General features: G+C 40.3%; 2 protein-coding genes across 3 annotated transcripts in view; one reads left to right on the top strand and one right to left on the bottom strand.

Moving 5' to 3' along the window:
* Positions 1-8,291, bottom strand: part of kcnc1b (potassium voltage-gated channel, Shaw-related subfamily, member 1b) — a 48,286-nt gene extending 39,995 nt beyond the window's left edge. Inside the window, exons 1-2 of one of the 2 annotated variants that reach the window (XM_057835830.1) lie at positions 7,833-8,291; positions 6,993-7,716 (exon numbers count right to left, since the gene is read on the bottom strand). In XM_057835830.1, coding sequence (XP_057691813.1) covers positions 6,993-7,556 — 564 coding nt within the window. In that variant the 5' untranslated portion in view covers positions 7,557-7,716; positions 7,833-8,291. Of the gene's footprint in view, positions 1-6,992 lie in introns of both variants that reach the window. The other variant, XM_057835831.1, reaches the window with a different exon arrangement.
* A 10,481-nt stretch (positions 8,292-18,772) lies between these two features.
* The window catches only part of LOC130916626 (CD81 antigen-like), a 31,807-nt gene continuing 25,088 nt past the window's right edge, over positions 18,773-25,491 (top strand). Inside the window, exons 1-2 of the mRNA XM_057837483.1 lie at positions 18,773-18,944; positions 20,178-20,292. Coding sequence (XP_057693466.1) covers positions 18,879-18,944; positions 20,178-20,292 — 181 coding nt within the window. The 5' untranslated portion in view covers positions 18,773-18,878. The remainder of the gene's footprint in view (positions 18,945-20,177; positions 20,293-25,491) is intronic.

The raw sequence follows: 25,491 nt of genomic DNA, 5'->3' as shown, positions 1-25,491 counted from the left end.
AACAAGTGGGACACAATCGACGATCCCAAGCCGAAAATGGCACGTCTCGGGCGGACACGTGAGAACCGGAGAAGACAGTGGGTCGCTGCGTGAGTCCGGCCGGAAAACAGCTTTCGAAAACCGCGCAAAGCTCTTCATAAGTTCATATCTCTCGTCTGTGTGCTCTTGCTTACTTCAAAAATACTGCGCGCACTTTAAAAATGAGAGCGCCACTGCCACCCACTGAGTGGATGCGCAAGTACACTTCATTCTAGTATGGCAAAAAAAGAAAAAAAAAAAGCATGTTCCCCGAGGTCACATGCGCCACCCCTGGCATTGCTCTGCGCCCCCCTGGGGGGGCGCGCCCCACTATTTGAGAAGTACTACATTAAATGTTTTAATGTGTTTAATTTAAAAAAGAATTAATTACCGCCGTTAACGCAATAAATTTGACAGTCCTACTTTAAGCCAAAACTAAAGACTCTGGATGAGTGTAAGACATTTTGTCTGTAACGTGAAATACAATTAGAAAACGATTTAATTAAAATATATATATACAGTGCCTTGCAAAAGTATTCGGCCCCCTTGAACCTTGCAACCTTTCGCCACATTTCAGGCTTCAAACATAAAGATATAAAATTTTAATTTTTTTGTCAAGAATCAACAACAAGTGGGACACAATCGTGAAGTGGAACAAAATTTATTGGATAATTTAAACTTTTTTAACAAATAAAAAACTGAAAAGTGGGGCGTGCAATATTATTCGGCCCCCTTGCGTTAATACTTTGTAGAGCCACCTTTTGCTCCAATTACAGCTGCAAGTCGCTTGGGGTATGTTTCTATCAGTTTTGCACATCGAGAGACTGACATTCTTGCCCATTCTTCCTTGCAAAACAGCTCGAGCTCAGTGAGGTTGGATGGAGAGTGTTTGTGAACAGCAGTCTTCAGCTCTTTCCACAGATTCTCGATTGGATTCAGGTCTGGACTTTGACTTGGCCATTCTAACACCTGGATACGTTTATTTTTGAACCATTCCATTGTAGATTTGGCTTTATGTTTTGGATCATTGTCCTTTTGGAAGATAAATCTCCGTCCCAGTCTCAGGTCTTGTGCAGATACCAACAGGTTTTGTTCCAGAATGTTCCTGTATTTGGCTGCATCCATCTTCCCGTCAATTTTAACCATCTTCCCTGTCCCTGCTGAAGAAAAGCAGGCCCAAACCATGATGCTGCCACCACCATGTTTGACAGTGGGGATGGTGTGTTCAGGGTGATGAGCTGTGTTGCTTTTACGCCAAACATATCGTTTTGCATTGTGGCCAAAAAGTTCAATTTTGGTTTCATCTGACCAGAGCACCTTCTTCCACATGTTTGGTGTGTCTCCCAGGTGGCTTGTGGCAAACTTTAAACGAGACTTTTTATGGATATCTTTGAGAAATGGCTTTCTTCTTGCCACTCTTCCATAAAGGCCAGATTTGTGCAGTGTACGACTGATTGTTGTCCTATGGACAGACTCTCCCACCTCAGCTGTAGATCTCTGCAGTTCATCCAGTGTGATCATGGGCCTCTTGGCTGCATCTCTGATCAGTTTTCTCCTTGTTTGAGAAGAAAGTTTGGAAGGACGGCCGGGTCTTGGTAGATTTGCAGTGGTCTGATGCTCCTTCCATTTCAATATGATGGCTTGCACAGTGCTCCTTGAGATGTTTAAAGCTTGGGAAATCTTTTTGTATCCAAATCCGGCTTTAAACTTCTCCACAACAGTATCTCGGACCTGCCTGGTGTGTTCCTTGGTTTTCATAATGCTCTCTGCACTTTAAACAGAACCCTGAGACTATCACAGAGCAGGTGCATTTATACGGAGACTTGATTACACACAGGTGGATTCTATTTATCATCATCGGTCATTTAGGACAACATTGGATCATTCAGAGATCCTCACTGAACTTCTGGAGTGAGTTTGCTGCACTGAAAGTAAAGGGGCTGAATAATATTGCACGCCCCAATTTTCAGTTTTTTATTTGTTAAAAAAAGTTTAAATTATCCAATAAATGTTGTTCCACTTCACGATTCTGTCCCACTTGTTGTTGATTCTTGACAAAAAAATTAAATTTCATATCTTTATGTTTGAAGCCTGAAATGTGGCGAAAGGTTGCAAGATTCAAGGGGGCCGAATACTTTTGCAAGGCACTGTATATATATATATATATATATATATATATATATATATATATATATATATATATACACATATACATATATATATCCTTTTTTTTTTCTCCCCCAAAGAGCTACATAATTGGATGTGAAATCATTGCTATCAAGGCTTTGTCAGGCTGTTGCTTACCTTTGCAAAATAGGAAAAGGATTTGTACAAAGTATAATACTAGCCCAACAGTAAGAAAGTAAAAATAAGTTCATAATAATAAACTCTGAATGAACTGAGTCAACTTGTTTAAACCTCTCAAAGGCCAAACAGTGCAACTTTCATGAAATTATTGTCACATTCTGCTGCTGGTTAGATTGTGTTTTGTTGCTGGGCTGTTAGTGGGGGCGTTCCTGACGTCGCACCTGAATCCAATGCAGGCTCATCAACGCAGCATTTAAGCACGGGTGAGCTCAGAGAAGGCTGCCGAGATATTTGCTTTGCTGATTGCCATTTGACATCTCGCACTATAGTCTCGCTACATTTGCTTGTTACGCCCCTGCATTGTTTTTTTTCTGTTAGTGTGCTGCACTCGTTTGTAAGCTCTATCCTGTGCAGGTATTTGAGTGTTTTTATTTTAACTTTCTGGCTCGCTGCCTATCGTCTTAGTTAAACTTCGAGTTTGTAGTATTGAGCTCCGTCGACCTGCTGTCACGGACTCCATTTGTTATTTCTACTATCCCGCGATCGCGTGTTATTTTTTTGTTTGCAATCATTAAACCCTTGTACTTAACCCCTGCTTGTTGTCCGCTTCGAGGTCCAACCTTGTTTCCGCATTTGCGGATGCTAACAATTATAAGTAATAATAATTGACCACAGCATCCCGTCTCTCTATTAGCCTCCTTTTTTCGGGAGGGGGGGGGTCCCTTATTTCTATTTCTGAAAGGTGGCAACCCTACTTTGGAAACAGTTCCCAAATTACTGCAGCATTTCTTTAAGTAAAAGACAAAGTAAAGTTGACGTAGTGAACTGACCAGAGATTGTTGCACCGGTCCAGCGCCCTTCCTCTGGATAGCAGTCCTGCTCTTGCAGGCTCAAACTCGTTGTGTTCGTTCACGCTTCGTCTTCAAATGTTTTATCATGTTCGAGGTATTGAAACTGGCCGATTTAACTCCACATCTTGAAACTTTCAGGCCGCAAATCTTGCATGCAGCCATTGATTTTAATTGATGGGATTTCTATTTTGAAATATTTCCCGACCGCCGCCATGTCGGCGCCGCCAAGCGGCCTTGTCATTGGTCAGGAGTTGCAATTGGCCCGTTCTCATTGGTCTGGAGCAGGCCAATAGCGATAGCTGCTTGGTGTTCACGTGTCATCACACAACACGGAGACAGAGTGTAGTGAGCGCCAGGAGGGGGAAAAAAAGGCTGCGGTCAAATGTTATAATAATGGACCGGTAAATGGTATCGGCGCCGTCTTTGTTGGTACTCGCCGATACCGATACCACCATTTCGGGCCGGATCGGCGCCCCCTGCCGATACTAGTATCGGTATCGGTGCATCTTTACTCATAACTATCGCTTAATTGTATTTTTTGTTACTGTCGCATTTTCTCCGATATGTTAGATGATAAATAATCAACCCAAACAAAAAAATTGAGGGGAAAAAAATGTTTAAAAGGATAAATATGTGAAAAAGAAAATCTCGACCACTCCTTGATGTCTGTGATTTCTGCATCGCGACCCTTGTTAGATTACCATGTTTCACCCATAAAATCCCCCCAAAATCCAGCTGTGGCCATTCACAGCTGTGTCTTGACACTCAGTGATACATGCTACATGGAGTTTTTGGATCAAAACAAGGTAAGTACGCGATAATATATCGTTAAAGTCATGGCGTCTTTAATTCTGCTCTCGCGTGCTCTCACCTCCAGGTAGGGTTTTGCAGTTTAAAATATATATATATATATATTTTTTTTTAAATGCCCTCCTGTTCAAAATTTTTCTCCCCCCAGACAATTGAGATTTTAAGCTTTCCAATGATGTATCACACATGCATATCGGACAATTTTGAAATTTGGCCAAATTGGAGGTCTCAGAGCGGAACTTCAAGTCACCTGAGTGTTTTCTGCCATATATAACAAAACCCGATCTGGAGGTGAGAGCACGCGAGAACAGAATTACAGACGCCATGAATTTAACGAGATATTATCGTGTACTTAATTTTTTTTGATCCAAAAACTCCATGTAGCATGTATCACTGAGTGTCAAGACACAGCTGTGAATGGCCACAGCTGGATTTTTGGGGCATTTTATGGGTGAAACATGGTAATATAACAAGGGTCGCGATGCAGAAATCGCAGACATCAAGGAGTGGTCGAGATTTTCTTTTTCATATAATTACCCTTTTAAAAGGTTTTTTTTCTAACTTTTTTTTGTTTGGATCAATTATTTATCATCTAACATATTGGGGAAAATGCGACAGTAAAAAAAAAAAAAATACAATTAAGCGATAGTTATGAAGTAGATATCCATGACTTTTTTACAGACGCCTTTTTTTTCATTGTGACATAATATGTTTTAAAGTTTCAAATATGTGAGTGAATACATTTTTAAAGTGTTTTTCTTTAACCGAAATATGGGACATCAATGAATGATTCTAAGCTAAAAACGACAGACATAATAAATATAATTAATTACCTTCGTTTTATGACTGTGTTGAAACAAAAGTGGTTGCACGACGTCTGTAAACGGGGGTTTTCAGGGTAAAACGGACAAATTAAAAATAGTTTGGGGGCTTCATGTGCCATGGATCTGCTATGGCAGCATATAGACATATTGTTCTATCAAGTACAACAGTTGTTTTATCTTAAAATGCAACAGTTTCTTTTAAAGAGGAGTGCAAGAGCAGAAACTGCTTATTCAGTCTTGTCTGTGTTTTCCGCCGTATAGACCCCACTCACCAACGTCACACAATGACGTGTTGCTGTATTGTGCCGCCATATTGTCCATCATTGTGTGTCCGTATTTTCAATGGTCTCAATTTATCGTGCAATTTATAGTGCAATTCATGGAAGCCCCGGTGCTTTCAGACGCTGTAAACTCATTGGATGTGTTGCATAAAAGGCGTTATATGGAAAAGCTTCGGTCGATCCATTCACCAGATACATATGTGATGCCTAAATCGATATTTTTCGACCCGCTGTCTTTGCCGTCTCTGCCTGACATCTGCTACCCTGATATCTACAACTATCTTGTCCACAGAAACTCAGCCTATTCTCACGAAACTTTGAAAAAACTTTAAGAGCAACACTCTACTGTAAGCAACATTACCCCGTGTGACCCTTTACTTCCAATTTTCTAAAATGGCGACAATCAATAAAAAAAAAAAGTTGACTGCGATGGCCGATGCTTCAAGGATAGGTGGATATTGGACTATTTCTTCAATAAAATACGCAACAACTGTGTCTGCCTCATTTGCAAAGAGACAGTCGCTGTTTTCAAAGAGTTCGATGTGACGCGATATTACCAAACAAGACATGCTGACATGTACGACAACATTACAGGGAAGATATGCAGCGAGAAATGAAAGCAACTTGAAGCTAGTTTAATTTCACAGCAGCAGTATTTCGCAAGAGCCCGAGTGTCGAAAGAGAACGCCACAAAGGCGAGATTGTTGAAATTATGAATTAAAAAAAATAATAATAACGCAAATGTGACACACAGAAGGTTTTGCTAAAATTTGTTTAAATATGTTGTTCTACGTAAATCAGCCAAGGTAGCCCCCCACATTTTTACCACACCAAATCTGGCCCCCTTTGCAAAAAGTTTGGACATCCCTGTTTAACTGATGATCCGTAGACGAGGCCAGCTTCTTTCACTTGTTACCAGCTAAATATTATTCAAAAAATAATGATGGTGGAAGAAATAAGCATCTTGAATTTGAAACTGTATGTTGTCGGCGATTAGCCTCGCAATGATCTTAATTGTGGTTGTCAGCCCAAAACCCTCTAAATATATATTAAATGCATCTTACCAGATATAAAATGACTACTAGATAATCTGTGGTGATCGTTTGGTGCCCAGTTTTCTCGTCGAACTGCAGCAGTCCATCTCGCTCTCCTCTCCGGGTCTCTCGGAATACGGTAAAACTTCAAGTCTCTCCGTCTATCTTCTCTGTTACTGCAACCAGCCGCCACACACGCCTTCACCATTTTCATTATTAATGTTAATGAGCAGGAAAACACGCCATAATAGGAGGAATTTACGTAGCGGTATTGCGTAAACACGACAAGCTGACGAACAATATGGCGCGGAGGCGTGGTTGTGACGTCATGTGAGTGAGGTCTATACGAAAGTCAATTACATGCAATGACACTTGTCGGCCACCAGGAGGGGGTGGCTGCCCCCCCTGGCCCCCCCTTAAAATCCGCTTATGGGATCACTGTCTCGGTGTGTGTCCGCTTAAATTCCTTCCTCTCTGTCCAGGGGCAGAGCACCATCGGCCCCTTGTTGCTTGTCAGTCAATCAGCCTCGAGGGTAGAGCCCTATGAACCCTGCCTAGCAACAAGTGTTTGATATGAATATATGTGTCTGCATTGCGGTTTTGAAGTTCTTTCAAGAAATTGATTTTGTTATCTTTTATGCATAACAATTTAAAGGCACGATTAGAATTTGAAGTAAAGTGTATAACTTTATTTTTCGCGTTATGCTTGAAAAAGTGTTACTGATTGTCAGTTAGATTTTGGCTTAATGGTTTGTACAGCCTTCCCACGTATTGGTAGATCAATTTCAAGGTCATCAAGCGCCTTAGCAGATCGATCCCTATAAACACTGATGCAGCGATGTGACAGTATGACAAAAGGCTGCTCACCCTTGCATATTTGGAGGAGTACGGGTCTTCGAAAAGTGCCCAAACGCGCTTCTGCCAGCGGCTCCACAAAGTGCCGCTCCGGGCGTCAGGAGAGTCTCCGTGCGCCAGCCTCCGCGTCATCTCGTCCACGTCGTCCTCGCCGTGCTCCTGCTCGGGCTCGCCATCGTCGTTGCCAAGGTCCAAGAGTCCCCCCCCGCCGAAACTATCAAGGGCCTCCTCCGCCTCCCGGTGCTGGCGATAGGTCATCCAGCAGCAGGGCTCCACGTCCGTCTCGTCGATGCCCCAGAAGGCCAACTCTTCCTCGTAGAGCGGTCCGCACACATCGGCGGGGCAGTGCAGCTTACCTGTCCTATAGTAGTTGAGGATGTGCGCGAAGACGCCCGGGTGGCGGTCGAAAAAGAACTCCTCGATCTTGGCGTCATAGTCAAAGTGGTTGGGAGCGTCTGGCTCGGCCAGCCACGACAGGCGGGTACCGGGTAGGGTGCGAAGGGTGCTGCGGTACGTCTGGTGCCTGATCCCTCCCACGTTGATCACGATGCGATCCTTGTCGTCGCTCAGGCCCATCGCGCCCCTTAAACATCGCTCTCCGAAGTTCCCCTCGTCATGGTGGCCAAGGTGAGCGACGCGCCGAGCCACCTGTCGTCTCCTCGCCCGGCAAGAAGCCAAAAATCACGAGTGCTCAACGCGCTTCGTTGAGCTGGACGCTGCTGACGTGCCTGTCGGGCTGGAGGCGAAATCCAAAATGAACGCGGCCAATGGCATCGCACAATGGGCGTCACATCTCCGCCAAATCCAGCGAGAACAAACAAACAATAGAGCCGAGCTTGCGTTCAACTATACCATGTCCTCCTGGACTTTGGCGGCAAGGTGACCGCGGTGCTGGTGTTGGTGCTGAGCGGACAGCGCTTATCTTGCTGCTGCTGGTTCTCCTAGTATTGGATCCCTCCTCCAGACGCGCCTCCTTCACATCACACCGACGCGCACAGCTCTTTGTCTCGGCACCAGCGACTCTTCTTCCTCTCCTCCTTTACTCGTGCATCTTGCTGCAAACAAACAGCCAGTATCGCTGGTATCCAAGATCGAGAAGGCGAGCGATGGAAAAGAAACAATCAAAGTCAAGGATGTGGCACAAAGCATGCCCACTGCCTCCCCTCTCATATAAGTATGACCATGTGATGCATCCCTAATTGTGCTATCCTATCACGGTGCAAGAAAAGCCCAATTTCCCCCTTATCACCATTCACCCAGGAGGCATAAGGTGCTGGATACATGCATGCAAGCACGAGATCCGTTTCTTAGTTTGGAGGAAACAACAGTGATTGGAAATCGGGGCCTGATGTATGGGGGGGCCGGGGTGGGCACGGCCCACCCAGACGTGAGTCATGCCCACCCAATCAAAATGTCGGGAATATCTAGCCTGGTACACCAGACTCAACGCTGTTCCAGCTATTGAGTCTGGCCACCCTTCCCACGGAAACAATTTCCAGGGCGGAGCAAGCCACAGCATACAGACAGCGGAGTGGACCAATCAGCGACGGGCAGACGTGACGTTAGTAAAATGGCGACTTCAGGATGACGGACTTGCGCGCGGAAGTAAACATATGAAGAGAGCGGAGTTTATTCGACATGGCTAGCGCGAGACAGATTGTTGTCAGTGACCCGTGTCGATGTGTTTTTGGTCATTTAAAACTGATTTTACCGTGGATTGGAGCATATTCTCGGATCTGCCGTTCACCGTCTGTGTTGCTGAAGGGACGACTTTCGACGCGCAAGAGTGACGTTGCTCGTGAAGAACACGTCACGCAAATAAACGAATCTGATTTGTCGATTGATTTTGTATCTGCTCGTAAAGGCCGTCAATGGGATGGGTCCCAGACTATTTCTCTCTGTTTGAAAAATACAGGGAGAATAGTCTGGCAGAGCCAGGCTAGGGAATATCTATTGTAGCGCCGCACTGGATATAGAGAACGCACAGAGAGTTGGTCTCACCTACTTTTTTATTGCAGGATTAACGGTTACTGTTGGCCGCAACCACGCCAAACAAGCAATCACCAAAACAAGCTGTTTTTCCAACCTCGTTTGTTGTCCGCGCGCTTCCTCTCGCTCCTCCAGACACATTCTCGCAGTCGGACATCCGGCATTAATGACGTCACCAGCCACAACAAAGCGTCTTCATATTGAAATGGGGGCAAAACACGAGTCACAAGCAGTTGCTCTGTTGTGCATTGTAGTAGAAAAGCGTTGAACTTTTGTATTATTTGTGGTCTTTTTTCCGTCGGAATGACTAAAAGTTGCCGTGTTGCGGGTTGTAACACAAGGAAGAGTTCAGAGCTGCATTTGAAGTTCTTCATTCTTCCTCGTGAGAAGAAAAGGACAAGCAAATGGCTGAAAGCAATCAATTGAGGAACAGTAAAAGAACACGGTTCCGTGGACCATTCTCGCCAGTGGGAACCTAAATCCAGGCACATTTACGTTTGCAGCAGACATTTTATTATGATGAGTAAATTGAATCGATTTTTTTTGCCCCAATTAGCTGCTAGGATTAAATAGACTAGGCAGTGGTTATTATTACCATAACTGACAACTCACAAAGCGTTAGTTTTCTTTTGCCGTGAACTGCTTTCATTGGTCAATCGTTATATTGTACGCCTGGTGGGAATTAGTTATTTTGCCGTGAAATGTTCACGGCTACATAACGCTTGGAGGCGAATTACCGGTTATGGCAGAAATAATCACTCTTTCCTTATATACTACCAGTTTTCTTAGTTCCACACAGGACATATTCCATGTAATTAATAAATGTCAGCTTACTGGGTGACTTTATGAGGTAATTGTAGATGTTTCCGAACTCCACTGCAGGCAATTCCTTTGGATTGTTCATCCAGCTATCAGCTGCGACTTTGTATGGGCAGATTTGCAGGCCAATACACGCTAATTTTAAGTTGTGTCGCCTCCTCGCGCCTGTCGGCAGCAGGGGTCGCATTAACCGGATATTTTCGGTCGTTAACCGGTTTTTTAAAACGGTGACGGAAAAAACTGAAGTCCGTCCGTCATTTTGACAGGTTGCAATTCACACCCCAGACCACAGGGTGGCGAGTTAGCATATTAATTAGCTATTGTCTCTCTTAATGCATGACGTCGTTGGCTCTTCTGTCAGAATATTGAGCGTCACCGGGGTCTGGCGGCGGCACCGTTATTGACACATCAACGCGAGGTTCTTATTGGTGCACCCGGTGTGCCAGCGCGTCATCCAATTGGTGGACTAGATTGCCGCCTGTGTATAGACCCCAATCACATGACGTCACAACTCCACCCCCCCCGACCGGAGCCGCCATATTGTGTGTCAGCTCGTCATGTTTACACATTACCGCTACGTATATGCCTCCTATTACGGCGTGTTTTTCTACTCGTTAATATTAATAATCAAAATGGTGAAGGCGTGTGTGGCGGTTGGTTGCTGTAACAGAGAAGATAGACGGAGAGACTTGAAGTTCTACCGTATTCTGAGAGACCCGAAGATGAGAGCGAGATGGACTGCTGTAATTCGACAAGAAGTCTGGGCACCAAACGATCACCACAGACTATGTAGTAGTCTTTTTATATCTGGTAAGATGCATTTAATATATATTTAAAAGATTTTGGGCTGACAACCACAATTAAGATCATTGTGTGACGTTGGTGATTGGGGTCTATATCGTTGCCTCTTTTTCTTTGGGGGCGGAGTTGTTGGCGGTAAGCAGAGTAAAAAGGGAGAAAAATACCACGACTTCCATGTCTAATTTTTCGCCGCCAAGCAAGCGTTACAATATTAATTAAAAATGAATGAAAACTAAATACTATTGAATATGTCATCATTATCATTTTAAAAATTTAAGTGACGGGTAAAAATAGACTATGACCGGATTTTTATGACCCTGTCAGTCAAAATGACAGACAACGAAAATGTCTAGCGCAACCTCTGGTCGGCAGTGACTCGTGATAATAATAAGTCATGTTTAAGACGTTTTTATGAAAAAAAAGACGCAAAACACAGCTGAAATATGAATTTCAGACAACTTTGTCTACGGATGTTTACCTGTGCGTGCCCCCATCTCAAAATGGCGACACGTTGATATGCGAGATGACGTCATTGTGACATCACGCCGACTGCGAGAATAAGTAGATAGATGAATGAAAAACAAACAAACAAAAAAAACGAAACAAAACAAAACAAATAAACCCCCCAAAAATTAATGCAGCCTCAACGGGACACAAGCCCAGAGAAATCCAGAGGGTACAAAAAAAAGCCTGCATTGGGGGTGCCCCCTCAAGATTTCTTAGTGCCCACTCTGGTGGGTAAACCTAGATCCGGTCCTGTTGGAAATTATTAAAGGATGGTGCGGTGACATTTCAATCACGCTAATTTCAGTATGTTGAGACCAGGTAGTACTGGTTTGTTTGAAACAGCTAGTAGAGACTTTAAGTGTAAAAATGAGTCAGTTTTTGTCTGTGCGTTTCAGTGGCGCCACCAGAGGTTGGCCAGGGGTGGCCATGGCCCCCCTATAAATTTGTTGGCCAACCCACTGAACACCCCGCTTTTGTTAAATGTTCACTTTATGCTTAATATATACATAACACAATAAAACAGAATTCTTGTGGAACTTAAAATGTTATGGACTATGCACATGAAATCATTAGTAACATTAAATTAGGGCTGCAGTTATCGATTATTTTAGTAGTCGATTAATCGATGAACTAGTTAGTTCGAATAATCGAGTAATCGGATAAGGAACATAAAAAATTAAAATAACTGAGCTGAGTCTTAAACGGTAGGAAAAAATAAATAAACGAGGATCTGAGTACAACAAAACAACAACAGGCTAACTTACATAGCAAAAGTCTGCTAGCTTCAATGCTATAAAAGGCTAACTTTTTTTTTTTACAGTGCTCTTAACAAATGGTTCAAACACATATTCCCACAAAAATGGCTAAATATACCTATTAACTAAATTACGAATGGATAAAAAATTTTTTTTAGCTCAAATAAAAACTTAGCTTATGTTGGTCTTAACATGGAGCCGCTGGATTCAGCCATGTGAAATGCGTTATGTCATATTCACTGTTGCCACTGGAGGGTAATGTATACACTAGAGATGTCCGATCGATCGGGTTCGGGTCCGATCACGTCATTTTCAAAGTATCGGAATCGGCAAAAAAATTTCGGACATGCCTTTTTAAATTTTTTTTTTTTTTAATTAAATCCTTTTCTAATTGTGTTTAACGTTACAGACATAATGTGTTACACTCTTCCAGAGTCTTTAGTTTAAGCTTAAGGTAGGGTTATCAAATTTATCGCGTTAACTGCGAGAATTTATATTTTTTACATTTATCACGTTACAATATTTAACGCAACTAACGCATGCGCTGCACGACCCACTCACGCATTGTCACGTTCAATCTATAATGGCGCCGTTTTACCCATACAGTATATAGAGCTAAAAGGCAGCGTAAAATGAGTAGAGTGAAGTTTGGCAGCTTTTGGAGCCTTTTTTTAAATGGCTAAAGCCTTACAATCCCTCTCCCAACGATTAGAATAATCGTGGGAAGCAATGTGGGGAAGGAAGGGAGTGGTTGATCTTTTTCTTAACACCCTATGTTATTTCCCAACGCAGAGAAGATATATCAATTGGTACCACGACGCACAGTCATTGTTGCACTTCCCATCATGCATTTGGGCAGAAGTTAAATGGCTACAGTATCATTTGCTGAAAGCTCAACAAATACAGTAGATGGCAATATTTAGTCACAGTATACAAAGTCACATTTATCCTTTAGGAATTACAAGTCTTTCTATCCGTGGATCCCTCTCACAGAAAGAATGTTAATAATGTAAATGCCATCTTGAGGATTTATTGTCATAATAAACAAATACAGTACTTATGTACTGTATGTTGAATGTATATATTCGTCCGAGTTTTATTCATTTTTTTCTTAATGCATTGCCACAATGTATCTGATCGGGAAAAATTATCGGGAATGATTGGAATTGAATCGGGAGCAAAAAAAAAAAAAAGCAATCGGATCGGGAAATATCGGGATCGGCAGATACTCAAACTAAAACGATCGGGATCGGATCGGGAGCAAAAAACATGATTGGAACAACCCTAGTATACACCCAAATCAAAAAAACTAAATGCAAACACTTTACTCACGAATACTTGAAGCAGCAGCATTTAATCTGAATCGATCAATCAATCGATTAACTCGAGTAATTGTTGCAGCACTACATTAAATATAACACAATACACCAAAGTATATCACTAGACGTGTCCTTAAGTCTTTCTGATCATTTTCTTCTGGCCTTTTTACTGCAACAACATAATAAAAACCTGAAATTATGGCTTTTAGTTTTGGTGTGCCACCCCAAGATTTTAAGTGGCACTATCTGGCCACCCCTATGAAAAATTTCTGGAGGCGCCACTGGTGCGTATCCGCTCATAAGAACGGGGTCTTTTATCTTTGTTGAATCCGCCAGCAGAGGGAGCTGTTGTTCATTGCAAAGAGGAGGAGTTGCAGGCTCCCCTTTATGATATTTGCTGATCTCTTAAGTACACATTACACTCCCCAACAGATGCACACCCTCTCTGGACACTCCATTGTGTACTTACACAGAATCTAATGATCATGAAAATTCTGCCTGCACTAATGTAATAATGACTGTTTTTGACACACAGGCAGCAGCTCAGAAAATCTTCCTCAGAGTTCTGTGACACTGGGTTGGAATGTTTGCTTTCACTTTTCCTATGTGTCGTGTACACGTTGCACTGCTACTCTCATACCTGCCAAGTTGCACGGTTTCGGCATAATTTGTATAAGTGAGCACTGATTTTTAAATGTGTACTCCATACGTTCAAAATCTGTACGTTTTCCGTGCATTACTTTTTTTTTCTCCGTTCGGATTTTGTCACCATTTCGACAGCGAGACAATGTGCCTTACTATGCGGTACTACGTTGGTTGAATGACGCGAGAAAAGTCAGAGACACGGAGAAAGAAGAGCGGGAGTGGGAAGGAGGGAAGAGTGTTGTGATGCTGATGCTAGGCTCGGTGGGTCCAATATTTCCTGACTGTAGCCGACAGCATACAATCTACGCCCACTTCATTTTACACTAGATATCATATGCATTTAGAACTAGATGCAAAATGTCAGACTCGGCGGCGTTAGTAAACAACCGCCATCTTAAACCAGTAGACTTTTCAGAAAGGCTCTGTTGTAGTGAACCTTCCAAGCGAACCTAAATAACTTCTTATCTAAAATACTCCTAGATTCAAGTCAAGATTTTGCCGATTTATATTTAAATGATGAAACTGTTTTAAAACTTTCACATGTCAAATGTAGACAGAAGGGAACGAATTAGGGCTGGGCGATATGGCCTTAAACATGTATCACGATAAATTGAGCAGATTTATCTCGATAACGATAAATGACGATAAATTCCCCCAAGCGGACTGTTATATAATTTGAAAATCTGAATCAATGCATGAAATACAGATTAACTATTTCTTGTTGATTTATTTACCAGCATTCAATTTGATATACTGTATTTAACAATTGTACATGCAGTCTAAACATTAAATTTATAAAAATTAGGGCTGTCAAAATTATACATATATATTTTATTTTATTATATAAAATAACTGGCGTTAATTAAAATTTTTAATTAATCACGTTAAAATATTTGACGCAATTAACGCACTTGCCCAGCTCAGACATATTTAAATGTCACTAGAGTGAAAGGCCCACCTGTTGTGTTTTGCGGAGTTTTGCTGCCCTCTGCTGGCGTTTGGGTGCGACTGATTTTATAGTGTAAGTAATTATTGCCATCAACAATGGCGGGCTACTAGTTTATTTTTTGATTGAAAATTTAACAAATTTTATTAAAACGAAAACATTAAGAGGGGTTTTAATATAAAATTTCTATAACTGATTTAGAACTGATTTATTGTTATAATAAACAAATACAGTCCTTATGTACCGCATGTTGAAAATATGTATCCATCTTGCGTCTTATCTTTCCATTCCAACAATAATTTAGAGAAAAATATGGCATATTATATAGATGGTTTGAATTGCGATTAATTACGATTAATTAATTTTTAAGCTGTAATTAACTCGATTAAAATTTTTAATCGTTTGACAGCCCTAATAAAAATGTATTGTAAGCAATAAGAATTCAAGTATGAACATTTATAACAGCGTGTATGACTTGAACAATGTACATTGTCAAAATCAATATGCCTGTGCAAACATGTAGTTGTAACACAAATGACTTGCAGCTTGAACAGTACACTTCAAAAAAACAACTTATTGTTAATGGCTGCTGTGATATAATTATTAAATACAAGTGTTTACTTTATGGTTTAAGGTTTTTTTCCCCCCCCAGTGCATTTTTTCATAAATGCACGCACAATAAAAATAGCTGGGGCCATTTCTCGGTCATTATAAGTTTCGCCGTTGGATTGTACTTTATGCAGAATTCTTTACCATCACAAAAGCTATCAGAGGAATCACACACACAGACAGATACAAAATAACGCCACATAGTAATTGCTAGATGCAGTCCGTGCCCAATCCACTCATTAAGTTCAGCCGTTTCGACAAGGTTAGAGCCTCTATCCGACTCCATAACGTTCATTTGTAGCGTTAGCCGCTAGCTAGCGTTTGCCTGGCTACCAGTAGAAAGCACTGAAAGCACCATCTCCGGAAATCGTGAGAACAAAGGAGGACAGCGGGTGAAAGCCCGTCTGGATGCCACCAAGAGTCTACTAAATGTCGGTTGAAAGTTTGGTGAACCTCCCTTAAGCCACACTCCATCACGTTTTGCTTGTAGCGTTAGCTGCTAGCGTTAGCTTACCGGGCTTTTGTTTGATTGGCTTCCTGATGATCACGTGACTCCCTACGTAAGCACATTCACTGCTTTCTTAAAGGGGAATGAACATAGACGAACAACACAGAATCAAAGCGGGATGAAAAGACTATTTTCTTGTTTTATTAATTTACCGAATTTACCGACATGGTCAAAATTACGTCGGTCATCGTTAAGAATTTCGGTGACGGTAAATTTTCGGTTTACCGCCCTGCTCTAGAACGAATGCAAAAACGGGAGCAATTTTAACAATTTTAACGGTTGATTCACAACATTAAGTTACTTCCAAACATAGCATAGTTTTTTTTTTTTTTTTGAAAAAAAATGAAGAAGAAAAAAACATGAAAGGTAACACCAGTTACTTTGCCAAGTAACTAATTACTCTTACATTCAGGTAACTGAGTAACTAACTCAATTACTTTTTGTGAGAACTAATTTGTAGCTGTAATTAATTACTTTTTTAAAGTTAGATTAACAACACTGGTCATAAAGATGCAGTCTGCAGAACGAGAAGTGATGAAAGCGGAGATTTTATTCTGCCAATTTGTTGCCGAACACAATTTGCCTGCAACTATTCTTGATCACTTCTAATAATTAGCCAAAGAAATGTTCCCTGACTCAAAAATTGCATCGGTAAGTTAATTTTATCAATTGACCTTTTTAATTCATAATTGGACAAACTCACGAACTACCTTCAAGTCAAACTGAATTGCGAGCTGAAGTGCAGCCATCAAAAGACATGATAGAAATTGCCAAAAGTGCTACATACAATGATAACAAAAGTCCCTGTTAAATTTTAGTAATCATGATGTAGCTGAAGATATTGATTGTTCTTTGATTGCACCAGGTTATATGTGAAAATATTACCAACAAATTCATACTATTTTGAAAATTGAGTTTTATTTTTGTTTCATATTGCATGCTTTATAAAAGTTGTTAGATTAGTCATCAATTTGTAAGGGCATACGTCACTATTTATAAGATTGCCAACGGTCTCGGGTTGACAGGTATGTACAGGTACTCTGGCTCCCTCCCAAATTTAAAATACATGCAAACAGTCCGCACATGTACATATATATAGTTTTAGTGAAGACGGAAGACTTTAAAAAAAAAAAAAAAAAAAAACAGTCCCTAAATGAGTGTTTGTCTACAGTGAATATTTAAAGCCAGGTTTTGGGATATAAAACATTTGAAAAGATGAAAAATAATTCCAAGATGTTTTCCAGAATTAATATAGGCTATAGCTACAGCTCAATTGAAAATGCTCAAAATGGATTGGACATCTCTTGCCGTCAATGGCATAAAAAAGAACGGAAGTTAAAATAAATAACTTAGATAATGTGGTTGCATAACTGCAAACATTTCCAAAGTGAGATTTACAATGACATCATTTCTATTGTAGCACATAGAATTAGTTTAGCACTGTCTTGTTGAAATAAGCAGTGATGACCCATTATAGGATCCACAGATAGAAAGAGTTGTAGTTCCTAAAAGATAAACGTTATTATGAGTTAAAATAGCTTGATATTGAAACCCCTCTTGATGTTTTCGTTATTATACCATTTTTAAAATTAGTTTAACTAGTAGGTCGCCATTGTTGTTGACATCGCAGGGCGGTGACGTATGACCCTAGCGACATAAACATGTCATCCGTTCAACCCTTTCAATTTTAACCCGAGAGGAACATTACTGAGAATGACAGCACTGATGATATTTCACAAAACGAGCAGCAAAAGCAAAATGAACAGGAAAGACGGGAGACTGGGAGAATGTGTTAGGGTAGATGAAACCAAAATAGAACTTTTTGGTAGAGACACAGGTTCTCGTGTTTGGAAGAGAAAGAATACTGAATTGCATCCGAAGAACACCATACCCACTATGAAGCAGTGGGGTGGAAACATCATGCTTTGGGGCTGTTTTTCTCCAAAGGGACCAGGACGACTGATCTGTGTAAAGGAAAGAATGAATGGGGCCATGTATCGAGAGATTTTGAGCGAAAATCTCCTTCCATCAGCAAGCGCATTGAAGATAAGATGTGGCTTCATAAGAAGCATTTCAAGGTCCTGGAGTGGCCTAGCCAGTCTCCAGATCTCAACCCCATAGAAAATCTGTGGAGGGAGTTGAAAGTCCGTGTTGCCCAACAACAGCCCCAAAACATCACTGCTCTAGAGGAGATCCGCATGGAGGAATGGGCCAAAATACCAGCAACAGTGTGTGAAAAGCTTGTGAAGCGTTACAGAAAACGTTTGGCCTCCGTTATTGCCAACAAAAAGTACATAATAAAGTATTGAGATGAACTTTTGATATTGACCAAATACTTATTTCCCACCATGATTTGCAAATAAATTCTTAAAAAATCAAACAATGTGATTTTGTTTTTTGTTTTTTTCCACATTCTGTCTCTCACGGTTGAGGTTTACCCATGTTGACAATTACAGGCCTCTCTAATATTTTCAAGTGGGAGAACTTGCACAATTAGTGGTTGACTAAATACTTATTTGCCCCACTGTATTTGGTTTAATGAGTAAAACAATATTTTGTTTTGTTTTTACCTGCAATTAAATCACTTGCTTTTCCAGAGATAAAGAAAAACAAGATCAGACGTTGATATGTGAACTTTTTTTTAAATGAAAAACTGAATATTTAATGGGGTGTCCTAATTTTTTCACATGATTGTGATGTTTCCTCCAACTTTTTTGAGAGCCCAAGTCAGACATGTTTATTTTTTTTGTAATGCTTGTTCGATTTGGAAACAAAGTAGGGCTTCCCATCCACTAGTGCAGATGGGGATGTTATTCCCTTCGCCTTCCCCCTCCTGGTGGGCAGTTCCATGTCTCAGTTTCCACTCTTCATTATAAAGGAGGAGTTTGCAGCATTGAAGCTCTTATACCTCAACTGGGAGAGTGTGTGGGATTCTGGACTTTTAACTGGCCTCAGATCTGAACTGGGCTACAGGGGAGAAACACATAAAAAGCTGGCAACATGGCGGTGACAGGATGCACGCAATGCATTAAATATATGTTATTCTTCTTTAATTTCATTTTCTGGGTAAGTTGTTTTATTTATCGATTCATAATTTGAATGTTTTTGTTTAAAACCTTAATTTTTGTATTTTGTTGGACTGAAATGCACAAAATTATACTCTTAAGTAAAAGGATATGGGTTATGGATGAGATGCATTGAGTTTCCCACGCTGCTTTCCCAATTGTGTGAGCTGTTAGTGTTAAAGGGCAGCATCAATTGAGGAGGCAAAGAGCAGTGAATGTCGCTCTAACCCGAAAGTTATTTTCCGCATGGTCAAGCAGCAGTGGTGGTGGGGGGATTTCAGGCTGGGTGGGCTTCAATCTAAATATTTATTCCTCCTTCTGTACATCTCACAATAACCATGTGACCCCATCAGAAACAGAGTAATGTGCTGTAGGGAAAGATGTAAAAAATCCCAGTTGATTGATGATTTCTCACAGACACCCCCTTCCATGGATAAACACTTAAAAGAGACTGAACAGAACTATTAAGAGATTTTGGGGGAGGGGAGGCTTCTGTGCCTTTGAACCTTTCACAAGCTCAGGAAACACTCAGGCAACACATCAGCTACTTGTTTTACCCAAAGTTATATACAGTATGTGTGTAACTTGCCACCCTCACATTATATTTCCTGAAAACATGTTCGCTTTTTATCCGTGCACCTCAAACACCCGGAATTGATGGCATGTGAATTTCCACTGTTTTTCTTTCGCTACTTATCTTTTTTTAGATGAACAGCGTATCCTGGACACGGCACTCGAGTGTTTCCTCTGTTGGCTTGTCATTGTGAAAAACTGCCATTTTTCTTGTTGAGGATTTGGCTTCCTGTCTCTTGGAGAACAATGCAATGCAGTCATTACTAAATATTCAGATGACTTTTTATAAACAAGCGAATAACCCAAAAAAAAAAAAAAAAAAAAAAAGTTCAATATTACGATTTATGTATAACTGGAGCATTTGTGACTATGTGATTCATCTCAACCTGTGGTCTGCATTCCTTCATTGTAGTCCAAGAGAGGAGATAGAAGTTAGAAGGAGTAGTTCTGGAATTCGTTTTTGAAGGCCATGGACTGTGCTTTAGGTCATAGTCATGTCAGGATGTCCTCTCATCACTTCCCTCAAAGGCCAGTGGACAGTTCATAGCCTCCCATTGGAGCTGCACCTTCACATACATTGTCAGAAACTGTTGAATGATTTCACCAAAGTCCAGAGAATAACAGTGACATCATACTGACAATATCCCTTTTTTAATTGCAGCTGGCCGGAGGAGTGATCTTAGGCGTGGCTCTGTGGCTTCGTCACGACAGTCAGACTGGCAACCTCCTCATTCTTCAGTTTGAAGGCCAACAGGCACCGGGCACCTTCTATATCAGTGAGTCAAGTGGTTCCTTATAAAAGAGAAGATTTTAAATTATTATCCGCCATTGGCAGAAACAGACATCTAATCCATTTGAACATTTCAAATGGATTCAACGTCTATTGCTGTCATTAGCTGGCAGTAAAATAGGAGGAATTTTATGACCGCTAGACATTTTGGATAATGTTCCCATAGAAAATGATGTCAAGTGACAAACTGTTGACATCATGAAACTAATTTTTCATGTCAATTTTTCAAGTGAATTTTTTTTTTTTAATTAAGAACTGGAAGTTCACTTCCAGGGACAGACAAGACCTTGTAGAAATAACATTCATGTGAAGAACAGTTGTTCAAAGTAGAGATGTCCCGATCCGATATTTGGATCGGATCGGACGCCGATATTTGCAAAAAAATGCACATTGGTATCGGATCGGCCGACACGGAAAAATTCCGATCCAGACTTCCGATCCAGTTTTTTTTTGCAAGTCCGGTCTGGGTTTTCCAGCGCACCAATTCACATAATCCATTCCAGTTTTTGCTTCGGTTTCCCTAAAATCCAGTCCGCATTTTACGGCACACCTTCAACACACTACATTACCGTCTCCCAATTTACCGAGAGACTTTATCGGTAAAAATGTCAGCTGTGTGGGATAATTTCACCTTAAAGGACGACAAAGACGAAGAGGCAGAGTGCAACATATGCCACAATAAAGTCAAGCGTGGTGGTAAAGCTGTAAGTGTTAGGTTTTGTGTTGATTCCCTCCTAGTGTGTCCTTGTAATTGCCATTGATTTCACCTGATGTACCACTCCTTCTGTATCCTCCAATCTGCGTCCACCTGTGTCACCCATCTGTTCCTCATTGTCTCGTTACCCTTTGTCTGCGTGTGTATATAAGCTCCCAGTTTCTTTTCAGTCCTTGTTGCGTCATTGTCAATGTCAATGTCTATGCCAAAGTCAAATTTCAAGTCCTGTCCACGCCCTCGTGTACCAGTCCCTCTGTTTAAGTAAGTCTTGGTTTGAACATTGCCTTTTTGATCCCGAGTCCTTTGGTTGTACTTTGTGCTTTTGGTTAGTTGTTATTAAAACGTTTTTTGAGTTCCGCCACCTGCTTTGCTGCTTTTGTTTCCCTGCAATTGGGTCCACACCACCTGCTTGCCCGCGTATTCCTGACAGTAAGAAGTTTTAATACAACCAACCTAATCAAGCATTTAGCGAAATACCACCACAAACAATATGAGGAGTATGTTAAGGAAACCGAAGACAAAAAGAAATGTCCTACGCAACTAACACTGGCAGAAACTATTGCTATGCGTGACGGACTGGCACTCAACAGTCCCAAAGCCCAGGGAATAACAGTCATTGCCGAAGAATTCATTCTGGATGAGGAGCCATTATCTCTCGTGAGTAAAGACGCACCAACACTTAGAACTACGGTACAACATGCCCAGCCGTCATTACATCCTTGAGCGAGTCGGCCGTGGAAGATTCGAGAAGCGATTCACAAACATCCAAATTCCGATTACTGAAATATGTCAAGTAAAGCAGAACTAATACACAGCGCAGTCTTCGGGACGCAATGAGAAACGGACCGCATTGCGTCCCGAGAGTAAACATTATGCTTGTCATAGACCCGGGTAATGCCAATGCTTGACCCACGGCTTTAGCTCAACTCATGCCGCTGGATAAAAAACACAACAATACCTGACTGCTGCTGACAGCCGCTACAAACTACGTCAACATCGTTTTACTGTAGATAATAGATATCATATGTACAGTATATAGAACTAGATGCAAAATGACAGACTCGACGGCGACATTGAAGTATGGAAAACTGGATGCGTTAGTAAACAGCCGCCATCTTAAAGCAGGAGACTTCCCTAGTAGGCTGTTGTGAATCTTCCAAGCGAACCTAATTAACTTTTTATCTATAATACTCCTAAATTGGCAAAATCTTGACTTGAATCTATCTTCAAAACAGTTTTAAAACTTTCACATGTCGAAAGTAGACAGAAGGGAAATTATGGAATAACGGGAGCAATTTTAACAACTTTAACAGTTGATTCGCAAAATTATATGAATTGAATGTAGTTTAAAGCTGCTGCTGCTACAGAATGGGGACTTGAGTATTTTATTTACTGTTGTAAAATGTTAACTTGATACTGAAATAGTCGTTTATTTAAACCTGAGAGGCTTTTTATATAATTATTGTAACTAATGCACGAAACATTAAAAGCATCCAATAGCTTGGGGGGTTTGTGGGATTTTCCAGAGGTTGTTTGTGTGTTTTGCTTTTTTAAGACAGTTTACAATATTATTTGCACGTTTTACTGACTGACTATGCCATTTCTGTTTGTTATTCATAATGTTTTGTGTTTGTCACTGAATAAACAGGTCAGTTTCTTGTTACCAACCGTTGTGTGTTATTCAAACTCACCTAATTCAGCTGGCTAGTTGTTATCAAGAGTACTAAAACCCTTTTCAACATGAGTCTGACAACTAAGTAAGGAGGCTAAATAACTTTAAACTTTAACACATGCTCAGATAGGCCGGTATCGGTATCGGCCAGTATCTGTATTGGATCGGAAGTGCAAAACAATATCGGTATCGGATCGAAAGTGCAAAAACCTGGATCGGGACATCCCTAGTTAAAAGTATTTAAGTATGCAAATTAGGAATTTCTCAGACATCTGATAATGGAGAAAATAATGTTTAATCACAAAAAAATGACGCCGCGTACGGGTGCACACATTTTGTGACATTAGTTATACCTACGCACGTATTCACTGATAGACACATGTGCATGTGATAATGAGTATTACTATCAGCGGGCCATCTGGGATACTGTCATTTGACTGGACAAAACCGCATTGACATGGATGATAAAAGGTCTTCCCCCAGGTTGGCATAGGCGGACTTTTGGGGCAGGGGGGACACAACATGTTGATGACCCCAAAACGCAGTGTCAACAATAAAATTCACAACAATATTTATAATAATAAGTTGACAATGAGTGTTTTTTGTTTCTCATCATTCTTGAGGGGAATTCTAAATCAGGCTACTTAGGCAATAATTTTCGCCAAGATCGTCATCCATTGAATTTGGTATGCCTGCCGGGGTCGTGCCAATGTAGTTACACCAGTCAAAAATTGTATCCCCTGGGCGGAGCCATACGGAGGTAGATTTGTGTCTTTATTATTCAATCAAAAAAAGTTGCTTAAATTAAAAAAAAAAAAAGTTGCTTCAATCAAAATATATATTTTCAACCAAGAAAAAGCCGCTACAATCAAAAAAATGTATTTGAATGCAAAAATAAAATTGAAACTCAAAAAAAATTTTTTAAAAATTAAAAAATTAAAAAATTAAAAAAAAAACTAAAAATGCATGTAAAACCTATTTTTCTTTGATTAATTTTTATTTTTATTTATTTATTCTTTGGTTGAAGTCAAGGTTTTTTTTTTTTTTTAATTAAAACAACTTTTTGATTGAAGTAATGTTGATTTTTGTTTGGGCCACGTTTTGGCGAGGACATTTTTCTCTTCATTACTCAATCCAAAAATAAGTTGCTTCAAAAAAATATACATTTTCAAAAAGAGAAATCAATTCAATCAAAAAAAGAAAAAATTCAATCATAGAAAAAAGTTTTTGAATGCCAAAAAATATTTGAGATTGAAAAATGTACATTTGAACACTTAATTTTTCATAGAAAAAGTTGATTGAAGCAATCCTTTTTGTGTTTGGGCCAAATTATGATTAGGACATTTGTGTCTAAATCATTCAATCCCCCAAAAAGTTGCTTCAATCAAATATATATATATATATATATATATATATATATATATATATATATATATATATATATATATATACTGCCAATGGGAAAACCCATTGGCAGTGTATCAAATACTTGTTCTCCCCACTGTATATATCTTTTTGTCTATATATATATATACAGGGGTGCACATAAGTGGTCCGCATGCGTGCATGCGTACTGGACGTAGACAAACGCGCTGGCCCTCAACGGCTTCCATACACTTTTCCGTACCGATGGCTGACCACTGTATTTGCGGCGGACACGAGAAAATAACTTCTCAAAATGTCGAAGAGGCAGGCCCCACTGAGTAATTATTTCCGTGCTCCCCCACCCCCGTCAAAAGACAGAAAGACCACAGAGATGTCACCGGAGCTACCGGAAAAAAAGGACTTTTGCTGAAAAGTGGCTGCAGGAGGTACCATGGCTAGAAGTAAATGATGCTCACACGGAAATGCGGTACAAAATGTGCCGTGAGAATCCCAATGTCGCTGATAAGAGCAGCGCATTTTACGTAGGGTCAAAGAATTTCAGCCATCCAAACTTTGAAAAGCACGAAAAAAACAGAGAGCATGTGGCAATTAAGCAAACTATCAATGTCAGACAGGACCCCATTCGCCCTATGGACAAGTGGCGGAATAAAGGTAATGAAAACAGTGCCATGCACTGACAAACGTGTTTTTGCTCGCATTTTACAAAGCTAAACATGCACGTTCAATGAGGTCTTATGAGGAGGACTTCCCACTTTTACAAAAGCTTGGAGTTAATGTGGGAGCCGCATAATGCCCTTTATTTTGAATTGGTGCTTTTACAGTGGGGAGAACAAGTATTTGATACACTGCCAATGGGTGTTCCCATTGGCAGTGCATCAAATACTTGTTCTCCCCACTGTATGTTTATTTGTTTACATTTCACTTTAAAGTAATGGCAATTTTGTTGTGCCAGTTGATGTTAATCAAGCATTAATTGTTAATATAATTAATTAAAGTTAATTGGCTCTAAGTAAAGCTTGTCATAATTTTATCGCTTCAGGCGGGTCGGCTCTCAAGCTCAATGAGGACCAAGTCACATCTCCAGGTCCTCCTCTGAGAACCTGAGCAAAAAAAAATGTGCACCCCTGTATATACTGTATATATATATATATATATATATATATATATATATATATATATATATATATATATATATATATATATATATATATATATATATATATATATATGTATAGGAAAGTCAATTACATGCAATGACACATTTCGGCCACCTTAAAATCCACTAATGCATGTTGGGCGTCTTTTATTTACATTTTCCTCACTGCTACACATAAAAAAATTCAGTTTTTTCTTTCTTTCAATTTATTAAGCAAGAATCTTTCTGCTGGGATGCACTCGATAAAGGTCTTGTC

Source organism: Corythoichthys intestinalis, chromosome 5 (genome assembly GCF_030265065.1).
Source record: "Corythoichthys intestinalis isolate RoL2023-P3 chromosome 5, ASM3026506v1, whole genome shotgun sequence".
In the NCBI taxonomy this organism is placed as follows: Eukaryota; Metazoa; Chordata; class Actinopteri; order Syngnathiformes; family Syngnathidae; genus Corythoichthys; species Corythoichthys intestinalis.
The sequence above is the reverse complement of the archived record's forward strand: the minus strand, read 5'-3'. Positions and strand labels throughout refer to the sequence as shown.